The 15,301-nt window shown below is 34.1% G+C and overlaps 1 protein-coding gene across 4 annotated transcripts in view; it reads left to right on the forward strand.

Annotated features, from left to right (window-relative positions):
• Positions 1-15,301, forward strand: part of GTF3C1 (general transcription factor IIIC subunit 1) — a 133,263-nt gene that overhangs the window by 45,143 nt on the left and 72,819 nt on the right. For all 4 annotated transcript variants that reach the window (XM_074197386.1, XM_074197387.1, XM_074197389.1 and 1 more), the window contains exons 7-8: positions 8,480-8,647; positions 14,835-14,950. In XM_074197386.1, the coding sequence (XP_074053487.1) occupies positions 8,480-8,647; positions 14,835-14,950 (284 nt within the window). The remainder of the gene's footprint in view (positions 1-8,479; positions 8,648-14,834; positions 14,951-15,301) is intronic.

Here is a 15,301-nt window from a genome sequence, read left to right on the forward strand (position 1 = left end):
TAATTTCCCAAGCAGTGATTTGATCCTTAGGACAGATTCAGAGAACAGCCAGAGTTTCAGTAGATGAACGTAGAAGTCTGGCAGAATAAACTCTAGGCAAATCACCAAAGCTCTGAAACCCTCAGATTTCTCACTTTGTAAAGCTCAAAGGACCATATTAATGTAAATTGTTATTTGTACCATTATATCAATTGTTTGATAAGAAAGCTAGCTCCCATTTATGCCATGCTTTTGAATTTCAAAGTGTCTTCCTAAACAGTCCCCTGAGAAGATTAGATACAAGTATTGCTATTTTCATTTTATAAAAAAAAAAAAAATGAAACTGAGGACTGGTTCAGTGAAGTCATTTACTGGAGTGGTCAGTTGTGGAGCCAGGAGTATAACCCAGAGCTTTGGACTCAAAATCTAGTCTTTTTTTCCATTATATTTTGTCCAGGTAACACCTGCCTAGCATTGTTCCACTATAAGCCCTTCCACAACATGAAATTGGCTTCACGCCAGATACCTTTCTCAACCCATTTCTATTCCCCCAAATATTACTGTTAGACAATAGCATTCCCTTTGGTGTCTCAGTGATAAAAGACTCCAGCTAAGGTTTTCTTTTTAAGGTGGAGAATATTTTAACTTTGTAGCTACATATTGAGAGAAGCAACACAAAGCTTTCTGATATAGAGAGTTTTCTATAGAAAAAAAGCTGTTTCCATATAACCCACAGGGGAATCTTGTCACTGTTCTCTCTCAAGCATTTTAGAGTACTTCAATTTACAAACGCATGGGACCCATATGATTCATGAAGCCAGCAGTATGCATTGCTCAGCTGCTTTTGATCCAACTAAAAATTAATTCTGCGTTGGAGGGCCTTTTAACTGCTTCTTTCCTCCAATTCAATCACAGTCTGAAAGATGTTCAACCATTTTTCTGAGATCTAAACTGTATTTTAATAATTCAGCTCATGCTATGGTCAAAAAAACTTATCATTTGGTGACCAACTTTTTTATGATGAACTGTCCCTTGCTTATATAGCAGGTTTTTCCTGGGATAAAAGACACAGGGTGTTGCCTTCCTCAGTCTTTCCAACCTGATGGGACCTGTCAGAACTCATTTCCCTCTATCATAGCTTTTAAGAATTCAAAGTCACTATCATGCCGTGATGAACCAGCCATTAAAGGAGAGCTTCAATGATGACACAATATAATTAATGGAACAAAAGATATTTTTTATTTTAAGACTGACAAGAAAGTAAAATAACTGGACTGGACTTTATATTTTTTTAATTGTTGACATCTTTCATGCTCAAAATAATTAGTATTCTCTTTTTTTTACTCATAGTTCTTTTTTCTTTTTTTTAAATTAAGAATATTTTATTTATTATTTTTCCAACTACACGCAAAGATGATTTTCAAGAATCATTTTATGAGAGATTTTGAGTTGCACATTTTTTTCCCTTCCTCCTTTCCTTCCCCTCTCCCCTTGACAGACCTAATATAGGTTATATCTGTGTAACTATGTTAAACTTCTGTCCATATTAATCATGTTGTTGAAGAAGAATCAAATCAAAAAGGGAAGGAGGGAATCAGAGGAAAAACCATAATACATAAAACAACTTTTAAAAAATTGAAAATGGTAAGCTTTGTTCTGCATTCACACAATTATTCTTCTGGTTCTACTCACTTCATTCAGCATCACTTCATGCAAGTGTTTCCAAACTATTCTGGAGTCCCATCTCTCGTGATTTTTTATAGAACAGTGTTCCATAGAATGTGTATTCCATCACATTCATATACCACAATTTGTTCATCCATTCCCTAATTGATGGATATCCCCTGAATCCCCTCCAATTCTTTGTCACTACAAAAAGAGCTGCTATAAATATTTTTTGTACATGTGGATTTTTTTTTATCCTTTTTTGTAATCTCTTTGGGATACATATCTGCTAGTGGTATTACTGGTTCAGAGGGTATACACAGTTTTATTGACTTTTGGGCATGGTTCCAGATGCTCACAGTTCTACCAGTTTTCCCATATCACCTCCAACATTGATCATTTTCCTTTTTAGTCATATTGACTAATATGATAAGTGTGAGATGATTCCTCAGAGTTGTTTTAATTTCCATTTCTCCAGTCAGTAATGATTTAGAACATTTTTTTCATAGAGTATAGATAGTTTTAATTTCTTTATCTGAGAACTACCTGTCTATCAGTTTGGTGAATGACTTATATTCTTAGAAATTTGATTCATTTCACTATATATTTTAGAAATGAGTTCTTCATCAGAAACACTGTCTATAAAAATTGTTTCCCAACTTACTTCCTTTTAATCTTGGTTACATTGGTTTTATTTGTGCAAACATTTTTCAATTTAATGTTTTATATTTATATTTATATTAGCTTTGCCTACCCATAAGCGATTGACATTTGCCCAGTTATTAAGATCTGATTTTATTTGTGTGAAAAATATTTTTTGTTTTTTTTCATATAATTTCTGAGTTTGTCTTGGCATAGTCTCAGTATTTTATGTTGTCTAAAATTACTTTAAATGGAATTTCTCTTTATCTTGCAACTGGGCTTTTTTTTGGTGATATATTGAACTTCTGGTGATTTATTTGGGTTTATTTTATATCTTGAAACTTTGCTAAAGTTAGTTGCTTCAAATGGTTATTGAATGCATTTTCTAATTCCTTCAATTTCTTTTTCTTCTCTTTTTGCTAAACCTAACATTTCTTATATAATATTAAATAATAGTGGTCATAACATGCATCTGTATTTCACTACTAATCTTATTGGGAATGCTTCCAGCTTATCCCCATTACATATAACGCTTGTTAATAGTTTTAAATAGATACTGATACTCGATGTTTTGAAAAAGACCGTGGCATCAGGGAGGTGATGCCATGACAAGTACATGAATTGCATTTGAGTGAGGGGGTGCTGTGCTAAATTACTAATATCATATTCTCCTCCAGAACAATCTGGGTCCAGTGGCCAGATATGAATCAAGATGATTGGAGATGGTCCTGGGTGTGAGGAAGTCGGGGTTAAGTGACTTAACTAAGGTCACACAGCCAATGAGTGTCAAGTATCTGAGGCTGGTTTCAAAATCCTGTCCTCCTGATTCCAAAACCAGTGTACTTTCGACTGTGCCACCTAGCCGCCACATAGATACTGCTTATCGTTTTAAGGAAAATTCCATTTACTTTCCTGCTCTCTAGTGCTTTTAATAGGAATGGATATTGTATTTTGTCAAAAGCATTTTTCAACATATATTGAAGTAATCATATGATTTCTGTTAGGTTATTGATATTATCAATTATGCTGATAGTTTTCCTAATATTGTACCAACTGCATTCCTGTTATAAATTCTACTGATCATAGTATATGGTCCTAGTGATAGTTTATTGAAATCACTTTGCTAATATTTTATTTAAAATTTTTGCATCAGTATTCATTTAGGAAATTGATCTGTAATTTTTCTTCTCTGTTTTGACTTCTCCTGGTTTAGGTATCAGCTCCATATTGGTGTCTTAGAAGGAATTTGGCTGAATATCTTCATCTATTTTTTTTTCAAAGAATAGATATAGAATTAGAATTAATTATACTTTAAATGTTTGGTAGAATTCACTTGTGAATCCATTTGAATCTGGAAATTTTTTCTTAGGGAGTTCATTGGTGACTTGTTTAATTTCTTTTTTCTGAAATAGGGTTATTTAAGTATTTAATTTCCTCTTCTGTTAATCTGGACAGTTTGTATTTTTGTAAATATTCATCTATTTTACTTAGATTGCTAAATGTATTGGCATACAATTCGGCAAAATAGCTCCAAATTAGTTTTAATTTCCTCTTCGTTGGTAGTGAATTCACCCTTTTCATTTTTGATATTGGTAATTTGGTTTTATTCTTTTTTTAGTCAAATTAACCAAAGGTTTATCTAATTTATTGGGGTTTTCCCCCCCATAAAACCAACTCTTCATTTTATTTATTAGTTCAGTAGTTTTCAATTTTATTAATTTTTGATTTTCAGAATTTCTAGTTTGGTATTTAATTGGGGATTTTTTATTTGTTTTTAGTTTTGACCTTTTTTAGTTGCATGCCCAATTCATTGATCACTTTCACTATTTTGTTTATGTATGCTTTTAGAAATATAAAATTTCCCCTATTAATTGCTTTGGCTGTTTCCCACAAATTTGCTATGTTTGTCTCCTTATTATCATTGTCCTGGACAAAATTATTAATTATTTCTTCGATTTGTTGTTTGGTTTATTTATTCTTTAAAATTAGATTATTTAGATTCCATTTAAATTTTAGTCTATCTTTCCAGGGCCCTTTATTTGAAGTGATTTTTATTGCATCATAATCTGAATTCATATGGTATCTTGGGAATCCCTTCTATGGCAACTTCTTATATTCTGCCTGGGGGCAGCTAAGTAGTACAGTGACTAGAGCACTGAATTTGGGATTAGGAAGGTCTGAGTTCAAATCCAACCTCAGGCACTTTCTAGCTGCGTGACCCTGGATAAATCACTTGCTCTTGTTTACCTCAGTTTCCCCAGGTATAAAATGAGCTGAAGACGGAAATGGTAAATCACTCTGTTATCTTTGCCAGAAAACCCCAAACAGGACCATGAAGAGTCAGTCACAATCGAAACTACTGAACAATATTCTGCCTTCTTCTGTAGTTACTTGTGTACTCATTTTTTCCCTAAGATCCTTGAGGGTAGGAACTAGCACATGGTAGACTTAATAAATACTTGTATTTAATTGACTTAAATGTGTTCCTTTAAGCCTGTGACATGAAAGAAATTCAACGTTTTAAAGATAAAATATGAATAAATCACCAATCAAGGATTTTAGCAAAATGGAGTACCTAATGCTTAGCAGAAGAGACTTCAGCTTAATAATGGTAGGATCCTGAAGAATTTTGAAAGGACTGATAAATGGTTTCATCAAATTAAAGGCTTTTAAGGACAGTGACCCAGGAAAAGGTGCACATACCTTTGACTGATGTGAAGGGAAGGTGATCAATAGTGTTTCCCTTTACCAATAGTGCCCAACATAGCACCCAAAAAGTTTTGTTTCTTTTATTAGTATCTCATTGTGTGCATCTTTTCTTGACTAGTTAGTCTCTTAAGATAATATTTGGTTGTTGACTAGAAGAAAATTTTCTGTATCTTAAGTGCAATATTGTTAGATTGTTGTCTTGCAAGAAAGTGTGTCTGGTATCTAGACAATCATGTTAATTTGTTATATATCCTTTGGATCATCATCCAGAGTTTGCATTGGGGTTGGTACTGATGGTATCTGTTATTATTATAATCCTTTCTTCTACTATTCTCAAAAGATTTTTCAATTATTGTCTTTCTTTATTGACTGTTTTTAAACCTAAGTCACCTTTTCCTTATTTAGGTGAAATGGATGGAAAGTAAATGGTAAATTGGTAAATAGCTAGGAAAATTGAGATTTATACCTGAGGAAATTGAGATATAGAGAGTGTTTTGGCTGAGTTGATGAATGCCAAGAGTACAGCAAAACCCTCGCTATAATTCAGGTCTTCTGATTATTAATTCTTTGTTTTATGCATTAGCTTCTACCTCCTTTTGCTGGTCATCTTGTTCTTCCATAGTCACTCTTGCTTTTTATAGGGTTCTTCAATGACTTAGAAGGGCATATGTTCCAATAAAATAGTTAAAACCAACAAATATTTATTAATTTGTACTAGTCCTGCTTTCAAGTAGTTTAGACAAAGATAAGGTGAGTATACAAGAGATCATAAGAGAAGGCAGAAAAACAAGATGTTATAGTATCATAGGAACCCTAAGTTCCCATAGCAATAGAAATGAATAGGGTACCCATAGTACCATGTAAATTCAGATGAGGGTGAGATTATACATTGTTGTGGGGATCAGGTTGGACTTTGAACTAGGTCTTGAGGTCAGAATATGTTAAAAAGAAATTCTAAGGAGAAAATACTCAAAACAGCAGAAACACAGGTGAGCAAGTATGGAATTTGTTTTGGAAATGTGATTAGTGTAGTTTTGCAGAAACATAGGGTCTTTTTGAAGGGACTGACAGAAGATAAGGGTGGAAAAATAGACTGAATTGGAGAATGAAAGATCTTCATTGTCAAACTAAGGAGTTTGGATTTGAGTCTCTGCATATTAGGGAGTAGAACTACAGAAGGCTTTTGTGTTGGGGAGTGTTGTGATTAGAGCATGCTTTAGAAGTTTATCAGTGAAATTTGTAGGCATATTCTAGTCTTGTTCTCTCTTTAGGCAGCAGAGACATTTGCCTAACAAGAACCTCAGGGTCCAAATATCCCAAATTAGACTATGAATCCCTGTTTTTCCTTCTAAAATTCTGTAAATTGGCTAATAATATGCCTCCATAAGACCAATGTCAAAATAAATGTTTGTTACCTAGGAGGAGAAGAAGAATTTTCTCTTAGCATATTAGTATGAATCAGTTGATTAGGGGACAAGATCATATGCTGCTGAGTAAAGAACTTTATATTAGGCAAGTTTGACCTCTGTGACCTCAGGTTAGTCATTTCCATAGTTGTTTAAAATAAAAGGATTGGACTAAACAGTTGTTGAAGGGGCTTCCAGCTAAGTCTTGTGTTCTCTGCTTAATGGGATTACTGCTATAGCAGAGGTTGCCCAGAACTGGAATAGAAAGTCATTCTGGGCTGCCCTGACAAAACAGGCAATGAAAGTAGCAGTCATTGTTGAAAATTTTGTAGATTATTCAGATCTGGGAAGGGACCTTGTGACACAAAATATGAGAGCTAGAGGGAACCTGAAAGATCATTTAGTGCAGCTACCTCACTTAAAAGAGACCAGGCTATATCAGTATACACACACACTGATAGTGGACAGTTTCTAGACATAAATACAGGAAGATTTGGTTAAATCACTTTTCCTTTGCTGAGCCTCAGTTTCCTCATCTAACAGAGCTGTTGTGAGATTCAACCAAGATTATGTATATAGAGTGCTTTGCAAAATTAACAGTGTTAGTATTTATAGCAGCCCTGTTTGTTGTGGCAAAAATTTGGAAATTAAATGAATGTCCTTCGATTGGGGAATGGCCTTAACAAACTGTGGTATATGTATGTCATGGAAACTATTGTTCTATTAGAAACCAGGAAGGATGGGAATTCATGCATGAACTGATACTGAGTGAGATGAGCAGAACCAGAAAAACATTGTACACCCTAACAGCAACATGGGGGTGATGGTCAACCTTGATGGACTTGCTCATCCCTTCAGTGCAACATCCAGGCACAATTTTGGGCTATCTGCAATGGAGAATACCATCTGTATCCAGAGAAAGAAATATAGACTTTGAAGAAAGACCAGACTATTACAGTCAAATTAGAAAAAAAAACCATATTATTATGTAATTTTACTATCTCATACTTTGTTTTTCTTCCTTAAGGATATGATTTCTCTGTCATCACATTCAACTGAGATCAATGTATAACATGGAACCAATGTAAAGACTAACACAATGCCTTCTGTGGAGGGTGGGGGGAGGGAAGCAAGCATGAGGGGAAAATTGTAAAACTCAAAATAAATAAAATCTGTCTTAAAAAAAATTAACAGTGTTAGAAATAATGTCAGTAGATATTACCATGCACTAGGACCTAGAGCCACATGAGTTAGGGCTGAGCCAAGCCTGAGAGCCCAGAGCTCCTCTTTCCTACTGCTATTTCTATTATCCCACAGTTGGGTGCTTCTAGGCTTATGGTTCCAGGATATTTATAGGCTCATACCAGAATTTTCATAACAAAAATTTTCATGTTGACTTAGATCACAAATCATAAAATGTTAGTATTGGAAAGGACTTTAGAGATTATCTGTCTAGTCTAGTGTTTCCCAACTTGTGAACTGAGAATTCCTGGAGGGGATGAGGGGCTAACCTTTAAATTTTATGTGCACCAAAGATTACGATTTTGATCTTTATTTACCTCTATCAAAATCTAAAGCACATCTCAATATATTAAATACGTAAATATACTTCTATATATTGAATCAATGTCTTCCATATAATGGATCGATTAAATTTTTGCATGAATAGTTTTCAAATATGTATAGATGCTATTGTTAACAAGTTCATTTAAAAGATTGAGTGAATTCCTGGTATCTCTTTGTCACTTTTTCTCAGGCAGATAATAAAACTATAAGTTCTATCATAAGAGAGTCTGATAATTTTTTTTAGGTGAAAAAAGTTCTTAGACTTCAAAAGATTGGGAAACACATCTAGTCCAGTCACCTTCTCTTACAGTTCAGTAAACCAAGACTCAGAAGTAAAGTGACTTACCAAAAGTCACATGTATCTAACAGAAACAAAACTTATGTCATCACATACAGAAAGGAAGATTGTATTGTTGAATTTCCATTTTTATGCTTACACATATTTTGGTACCATTTTCTATTTTGATACCATTGTTTTTTTGTAATTGAAAGTTGGTTGTTTATTTTCCTAGGAACACATGTCATGGTTCGATGCCTCAAGCTCCTGAAAGAATTTAAACGGAAGGTAGAAGATGATCATGATCAAGATGATGATGATGATGATGAGGTGATTTCCAAAGTGATCCAGCCTGTAGACATTGTCTATGAGAGAGACATGCTGACACAGACTTATGAACTAAGTAGGTGGCATTATCATGTTATATGCATCTAATGCATGCTTTTGAACTAGCTTAATTTTAAAATATTTTGTCCATGTATAAGAAATTAGGATTATTAGTCACAGGAAAGACCTTTTATGCATCCTCTGACCATCCTTCCCTGCTGTTGAGAACCTCACAAGAACTTTATGGTGAGAGGAAGGCTGCAATGCTGGACCTGGACTTTTATGTGGACTTGTGGGGAGATTGGCTTTGAAACTTTGTGATATTTACTAAATATGAAAAAAAGACAAATGAAAGAGAAAAACAAATGGCATAAACAAGCTTTCCACCTGTGGCTTTTCCAGTGAGTAGTAAAGAAAATTAATTTAAACATTGTGAACTGGAGCAGCTAGGTGGCATAGAGGACCTGAGTTCAAATTTGGCCTCAGACACATAATAATTGCCCAGCTCTGTGACCTTGGCCAAATCCCTTAATCCCATTGCCTTAAATTAAAAAAAGAAAAAGAAAAATGTAAGATTTAAAAAAAAACATTGTGAATTACTAGGAAACTGTTATATTTACTTGCAAGGCTGTCTAAAATACAGTAAAAAAACATTTAAGATGAACTCTTCCCCTTCACAATTCACACATCATTCTAATGTTATTTGCTGATTGAGGATAAAGCAATGTATTTTATGTTGTCAGTTATCAATTTAAACAACCTTTTCTGGCACAGCTGTTTTGTTGTTCTGTTCCTTTAGTTCATTTTATGTTTTAAAATTTTCTTCTTTATTATTATGAACTTGATAAATATAAACATTTTCTTATTTAAAAAAAAAACCAAAAAGACAACCATCTTTACTTTGTGTATTTTAGGGGTTTAGCTTAACATATAATAGTACTGATAATTCAAACATTGCCTTGCTTGTTTGGGTCAGTTTATAAGCATTCTTCTTTCTTCCACTGATTTTTAAAAATTATTTGTTAACACATTTTTCTTTTCTTCTTTTTTAGTGATAGTATAACTATTCTTCTCTCAACCCTTACCCACAAAGTCCCCTCTCAAAATAGTCATGGAAAAATAAAAAAGCAGCCCACAGAGCCACACATTAGCAATATATGAAATGATGTCTCCTTATGAGCCCCAATCTATTAGCCATCAGCATAGAGGTGGGAAGTAGTCTTCATTATCACAATCCCCTGAATTTACAGATAAGGAAATTGAAGCACAAGAAGTAAAGTGATTTGTCCAAGGTCATATACCTACTTAGTGACAGAGTGAGGATTAGCACATCTTCTGATGCCCAGAACAATGACTTTTTCACTATATCAAACTGTTTCTATTTATTTAATGAACTTGGTATATATTCATTTTTAATCTTTCCTACCAGACAAACATGACATGAAACTCATGCAAAGAAGTAAGTGCTTGCCTTGTTAGACCCTCACCACAGCTATTAGCTCTGTCTCCTACTCCCCTTCAAATTTAATCAATAATTCTATTTATATTTTTTAAATTCAGCAACATTGTATTAGCCACTGAGATAATAGAAAAGAAATTGAAAATACCACCATTATCCCTGGAGCTCATGAATTATTGGAAAATCAAATGTATATTCATGAATTAGAGAACAGTAGAGAATCTAATGGACGATTATATAGTATAGACAATCAGTGCTATGGGAATTAAGAGAGAGGGAAAAAATCATTACTGGATGAAATTAACCAGGAAACTCTTCAGGAAGGGATTGGGTCTTTATTGGCTCCATTATGGAAGTTCAGAGATGGGGAGGACATTATTGATAGCCAAAAAAAACAAACAAAAGTTTAGAAGCAGAAATTCATATATAACCTAGGAATGGTAAAAAAAAAATTCATATGTAACATAGGAATGGTAAAAAAAAAAGTTGTCATTTAGTAGAGGATCTTTGTTCTGAAGAATGACTGATAAAAATGATTTCCTCATAGTGGGAAAACAGCATTAAACTTGGAGATAGATGTGGATTTGGATCCTTTGAAACAGTTACAACCTGTAAAATGGATATAGTTATTCTTGAATTACCTATTTTGTAGGCTATTGTGAATAAAGGTCTTTGTAAACTGAAGTATGATAAAAATAGGAGCTGCTTTTATTTAAGTTGTATTGAAAACATAGGGCCAAATTAATAGAAGTGGTCAGTTTAGGGAATTTGGCATCCAACCATTTAGTGTTTTAATCCTTAAGTATTTCTTAAGCAACAAATAAGTGCTTGGGTGTTAGGTGCTTATATTGTATTTTAGAAAGATTCAGCTAGTGGCATTTGCAGGATAAATTGAAGAGAGGAAATGCTAAAGTCAAAAAGACTAATTAGGTTATTGCAGTATGAGGCTATACAGTAATTAAGGCATTGGACATTGATTAGAGTAGTAAATGGAATAGGAACATGTCAGAAGAAGAACTGACAGAGCTACAGCATTAGTTGACTAATAGAGAAGATTTTAAACTAAGGGATCTGGGAGAATAGTAATAAAAACCATTGACCAAAACAAGTTAAGGGACAAGGAGAAGTTAATGAAAGGAAGCCTTATTTGTTAAACATTTGCTAAAAAGAGATCGTTGTTCTAGAAGACTAGTCTTGAGAGTGTTTTTTTTTTTAATTTTTGCAAGGCAAATGGGGTTAAGTGGCTTGCCCAAGGCTACATAGCTAGGTAATTATTAAGTGTCTGAGACCGGATTTGAACTCAGGTTCTCCTGACTCCAAGGCCATTGCTTTATCCACTACACCACCTAGCCACCCTTGAGAGTGTTTCTTTAGGTAACTACTTGAAATTGGTGAGGTAATCAGTGAGTGGCTATTTCAGTGACTGAGATGGAAATGGAAGACAGGTGCAGTCATTTTTTCATTCATTCATTCATTCAATTAAGATTTGCTGAGAACCAACTATATATAAAGGGCTGCCTATAGGGAGTTAAAGATACTGTGAGATACTGGAAGTGATGTACAAAATCCACTCATTTTAAGTGTTTGGCTGTAAGAGTAAAAGAAATAGAAAGTGGGTAACAGGGTCAAATGAAGATTTTAAAAAATAGTAAATATGTGAATATAAAGAGACAGAGAAATTGAAAGTATTAAGGAGATTAGTATGGAGGCAGGCCTGGATTTAGTTTTAAAAAGGAGGAATGAAGGGGGCTGTGAAATTGCATACTCATTCTATAATTTCTACTTTGTTATGCACGAGAGTATCAATTTTCTTTGCTAATAATTAGATTTAATATGAAGTGTATTAGTTCTACCCAGTTTAAGACAGTAAAGAGATTGGAGTCACAATGTGCATTTTTATATTGTGCGTTTTGCTATTAGGATGGAGGGTTTTAACTTAATTTTGGGGAAAGGGGAAAGACACAACCTCTCAGGTTTTAGTATATAAAAACGTTAATCCCAAATCTAATCAGTCTTAGGTTTGAACTTTACCTGCCATATACAATCTCTATGACCTTGGACAGATTAGAAACCTCTGTGGTCCTTAGTTTCTTTATCTGTAAAATGAGAAGACTGGACTAGATTTCTAATACTCACTCCCCCCCCCCAAAAAAAAAAAACTGATCATGATCCTGTTTCACTTCAGACATCTTTTGGATGGGGGAGAAACAACATCCCTAATATTAATGGCTGAAAATCCAGGAGAAAAAAGCTCTGAACACTAAAGTTGTTTGCATGTTCAAATGATTTAACCTCAGAAACAAAAAGTTTTATTACTAGAAATGCCATTAAATAAGATACATTCCATCTACCTTGCCGCAACCCTCTAAAGACTACTTGGACCTTTCCATCTGCAATGCGGCTTAAGTCTCCAGTATGGATTGTCTTCCAGGATTGAGTGTGAGCTCCTGGAGAAGACAGACTCCCTTATTTTTCAGTTTTTATCTCTGAAGCTTATCAGAATACTTGGCACTTAGTAGATGCTTTTTCAGACATTTGTTCATTCTTTATATAATGCTTTAAAGTTTGTAAGCTACTTTATATATCTCATTTGATCTTTGCAGCAGTCCTGTTGTAGTAGATAAAGGTACTATTATTTTCTCTATTTTATGAATGAAGAAACTAAGGTTCAAAAAGCTTAAGCAATTTGGCAGGATTCAAATTCAGGTCTTTCTGACTCCAAGTCTCCAGATTATCCTCTATCTTACCTAGCCATCTGTAATTAGTAGCTTACATTTTTAAATGACTTTAAAGTTTGTAAAATGCTTTATTTGTATTTCATTTGACTCAAAAACTATAAACTTAGAGCCAGAAAGACATGTTCAAATTCTACCTTAAGATACTTACTCATCTTATGACCAGAAGTAGTGGTTTTCTTATCTAAAAAATGGGAATAACATTTGTAGAAATTGTTTCCTGCAGCTGTTGTAAAATTCCAGAGGAATGTGCATCAAACATTAATGCTCTGTAGAAATGTCATTTGTTACTGCCATTGGGACAAAATAAGGGAAAATGTAGTTATCCAGCAAATTAGTAGCAGACTGGAGATGAAAACTTCTACTCTGATACTTGGGGTATAAAGGTAGCAAAGTAGTCACTTTGTGAAAGCAGGAATAGAGAAAAAACTAATAGTGGAGGGATAAAAAAGATGGATGTTACTCTGGTAGACCTTCCCAGTTCTTCAGTGTACAGGATCAAAGAGTTTAAAGTAGGGCAGCCAACCCAGATGTGTGTGTATATATATATGCACATACACATGTCTGCATGTGTGTGTGTGTGTATATATACACACACACACGTACATATATATCTCGTGTGTGTGTGTGTGTATCAAGTACATGCAAGACCACCCTGCACTTATATCTTCTGACTCCCAAACCCAAGACACTTTGCCCTATATTTGTGGAACTTCAAAAACACAACATTCTGGAACTCTGGATTTAGTTCAGTCATGATGAAAAGTATCTTGGAGTTAAAAGACCAATAGACCCTGAGGACATCACTGCACTATAGCATAATGTAATAAGGGATTTAGAGAGTGTCCACAATAGACAACAGAGCCTTGAAGTATGGTAACTGATGATAGCTTGCATTTTTTATGGTCTTTATCTTTTAGTAAAGTATTTTATATACATTGTTGCATTGATAGTGAATCATCAAGAAACCTTTAATTTCTATTTGGCATCCTCTGTTTAAGAAGATGAAGAAGCATATTTCTACAACCAAGTTCATATATTCCATTTTACTCTAGATTGTGCATGTCATTACATCTTTCCTTCAGAGCTGAAGGGAGAGAGGATTTAAAAATTAGATGTAAGTCCCAAGACTCAAGGATCCTAATCATCAGGAAAAAAATAATCCTGGCTAATATAAGTATTTGTGTATATTAGTTTTTATGATTACAAAACTTAATATATATATGCTCACTCTTTTGAACTTCAATACAAATCTATGAGGTAACCACTGACAAATATTATCTTAGTTATCCCCTGTGCCTAACTTAGAGAAGATACTTAAAAGATGCTTGTTGATTGATCCCCTGATACATCTTAAGAAACTGAGACTCAGGAGGTTAAGTTACTTGCATTGAGTGAGTCAATCACCAGGCATTTGTTAATATACCATGTGCCAAGCATTGTGCTAGATACTGGGAATACAAGAAATACAAAACAAGCCCTCCTCTCAATCGCTGTGCATTCTGACGAGTAAATTGTAGAGCAAGGAAGCCAACTCAAGCTTTGTAGCAGCATATTCACTGCCCTCTCCATGCACCTCAGCTAGTATGACTATCTCAGAAGATAGCAGGTGCCCTCCCCTACCAGCCTTCCTACTTTATCTTCAGCAGGAATCCCTGAAGGGATCTCTAAAAAGACATCATACAGCTTTCCCTTGGACTAATGGGCTCTCAGATTCCTTCAAGTTCTGAAATTCTATGAAGTCTCTGATGAAATCTTAAGGAATAAAGGGGCATTGTATCTGAACAAATGGCATTTGATTTCTTAATATCCAGTATAGTACTTTAACTCAAAGGAGATGGCAGTGTCTCAAGGATTTGATTGCATTAAGGGATTCTCCTACCTTTAAAAATCTGTTTTCTAGGGAAAAAAATAGCCTTACCCCCTTGGTGACTTCTGCAGGTCAGCCCATGTTATCTTTGTGGTGTTATTTTATCTTTGTTTTCTCCATTGTTTAGCACAATTTTCTAAAAGTAAAATATAAATAAATTTTATTAAATAAATGAATATCATCTTTTTGTTCCAAACAGTTGAAAGCAGAGGCACCAAAGGAATTTCCCAGGCTGAGGTGCGAATGGCTATGAATGTGGGGAAACTGGAAGCAAGGATGTTGTGTCGTCTACTTGAGAGATACAAAGTGGTCAAGGTAACATCGTGTCATCACCTCACATTTAGTGATTTGGTTTATTTCTAGTTGTAATATAAAGAGATGAAAAAAACATACTTGACTGAGCCTGAAAACTAGATAGAACCATCATGTTGAATGTAAGAATACCACTAGAATTTTCTTTAGAAAATCTTGAGTTTGGGGATTAGTTCTGATAATTTCTAGGTATGTAACCTCAGGCAAATTACTTAATTTCTAAGACGAGCCCGTTTTTCTCATTTCTGAATAGGGCTTCACATTTCTCACAAGGTTATTTTGTAGAAAATTCTCTAAAAAAAATTTAGTTTTATATATTTATTTTATGTATTTTATATATATGTATATATATTT

Source organism: Macrotis lagotis, chromosome 8, assembly GCF_037893015.1.
Source record: "Macrotis lagotis isolate mMagLag1 chromosome 8, bilby.v1.9.chrom.fasta, whole genome shotgun sequence".
Taxonomy (NCBI): Eukaryota; Metazoa; Chordata; class Mammalia; order Peramelemorphia; family Peramelidae; genus Macrotis; species Macrotis lagotis.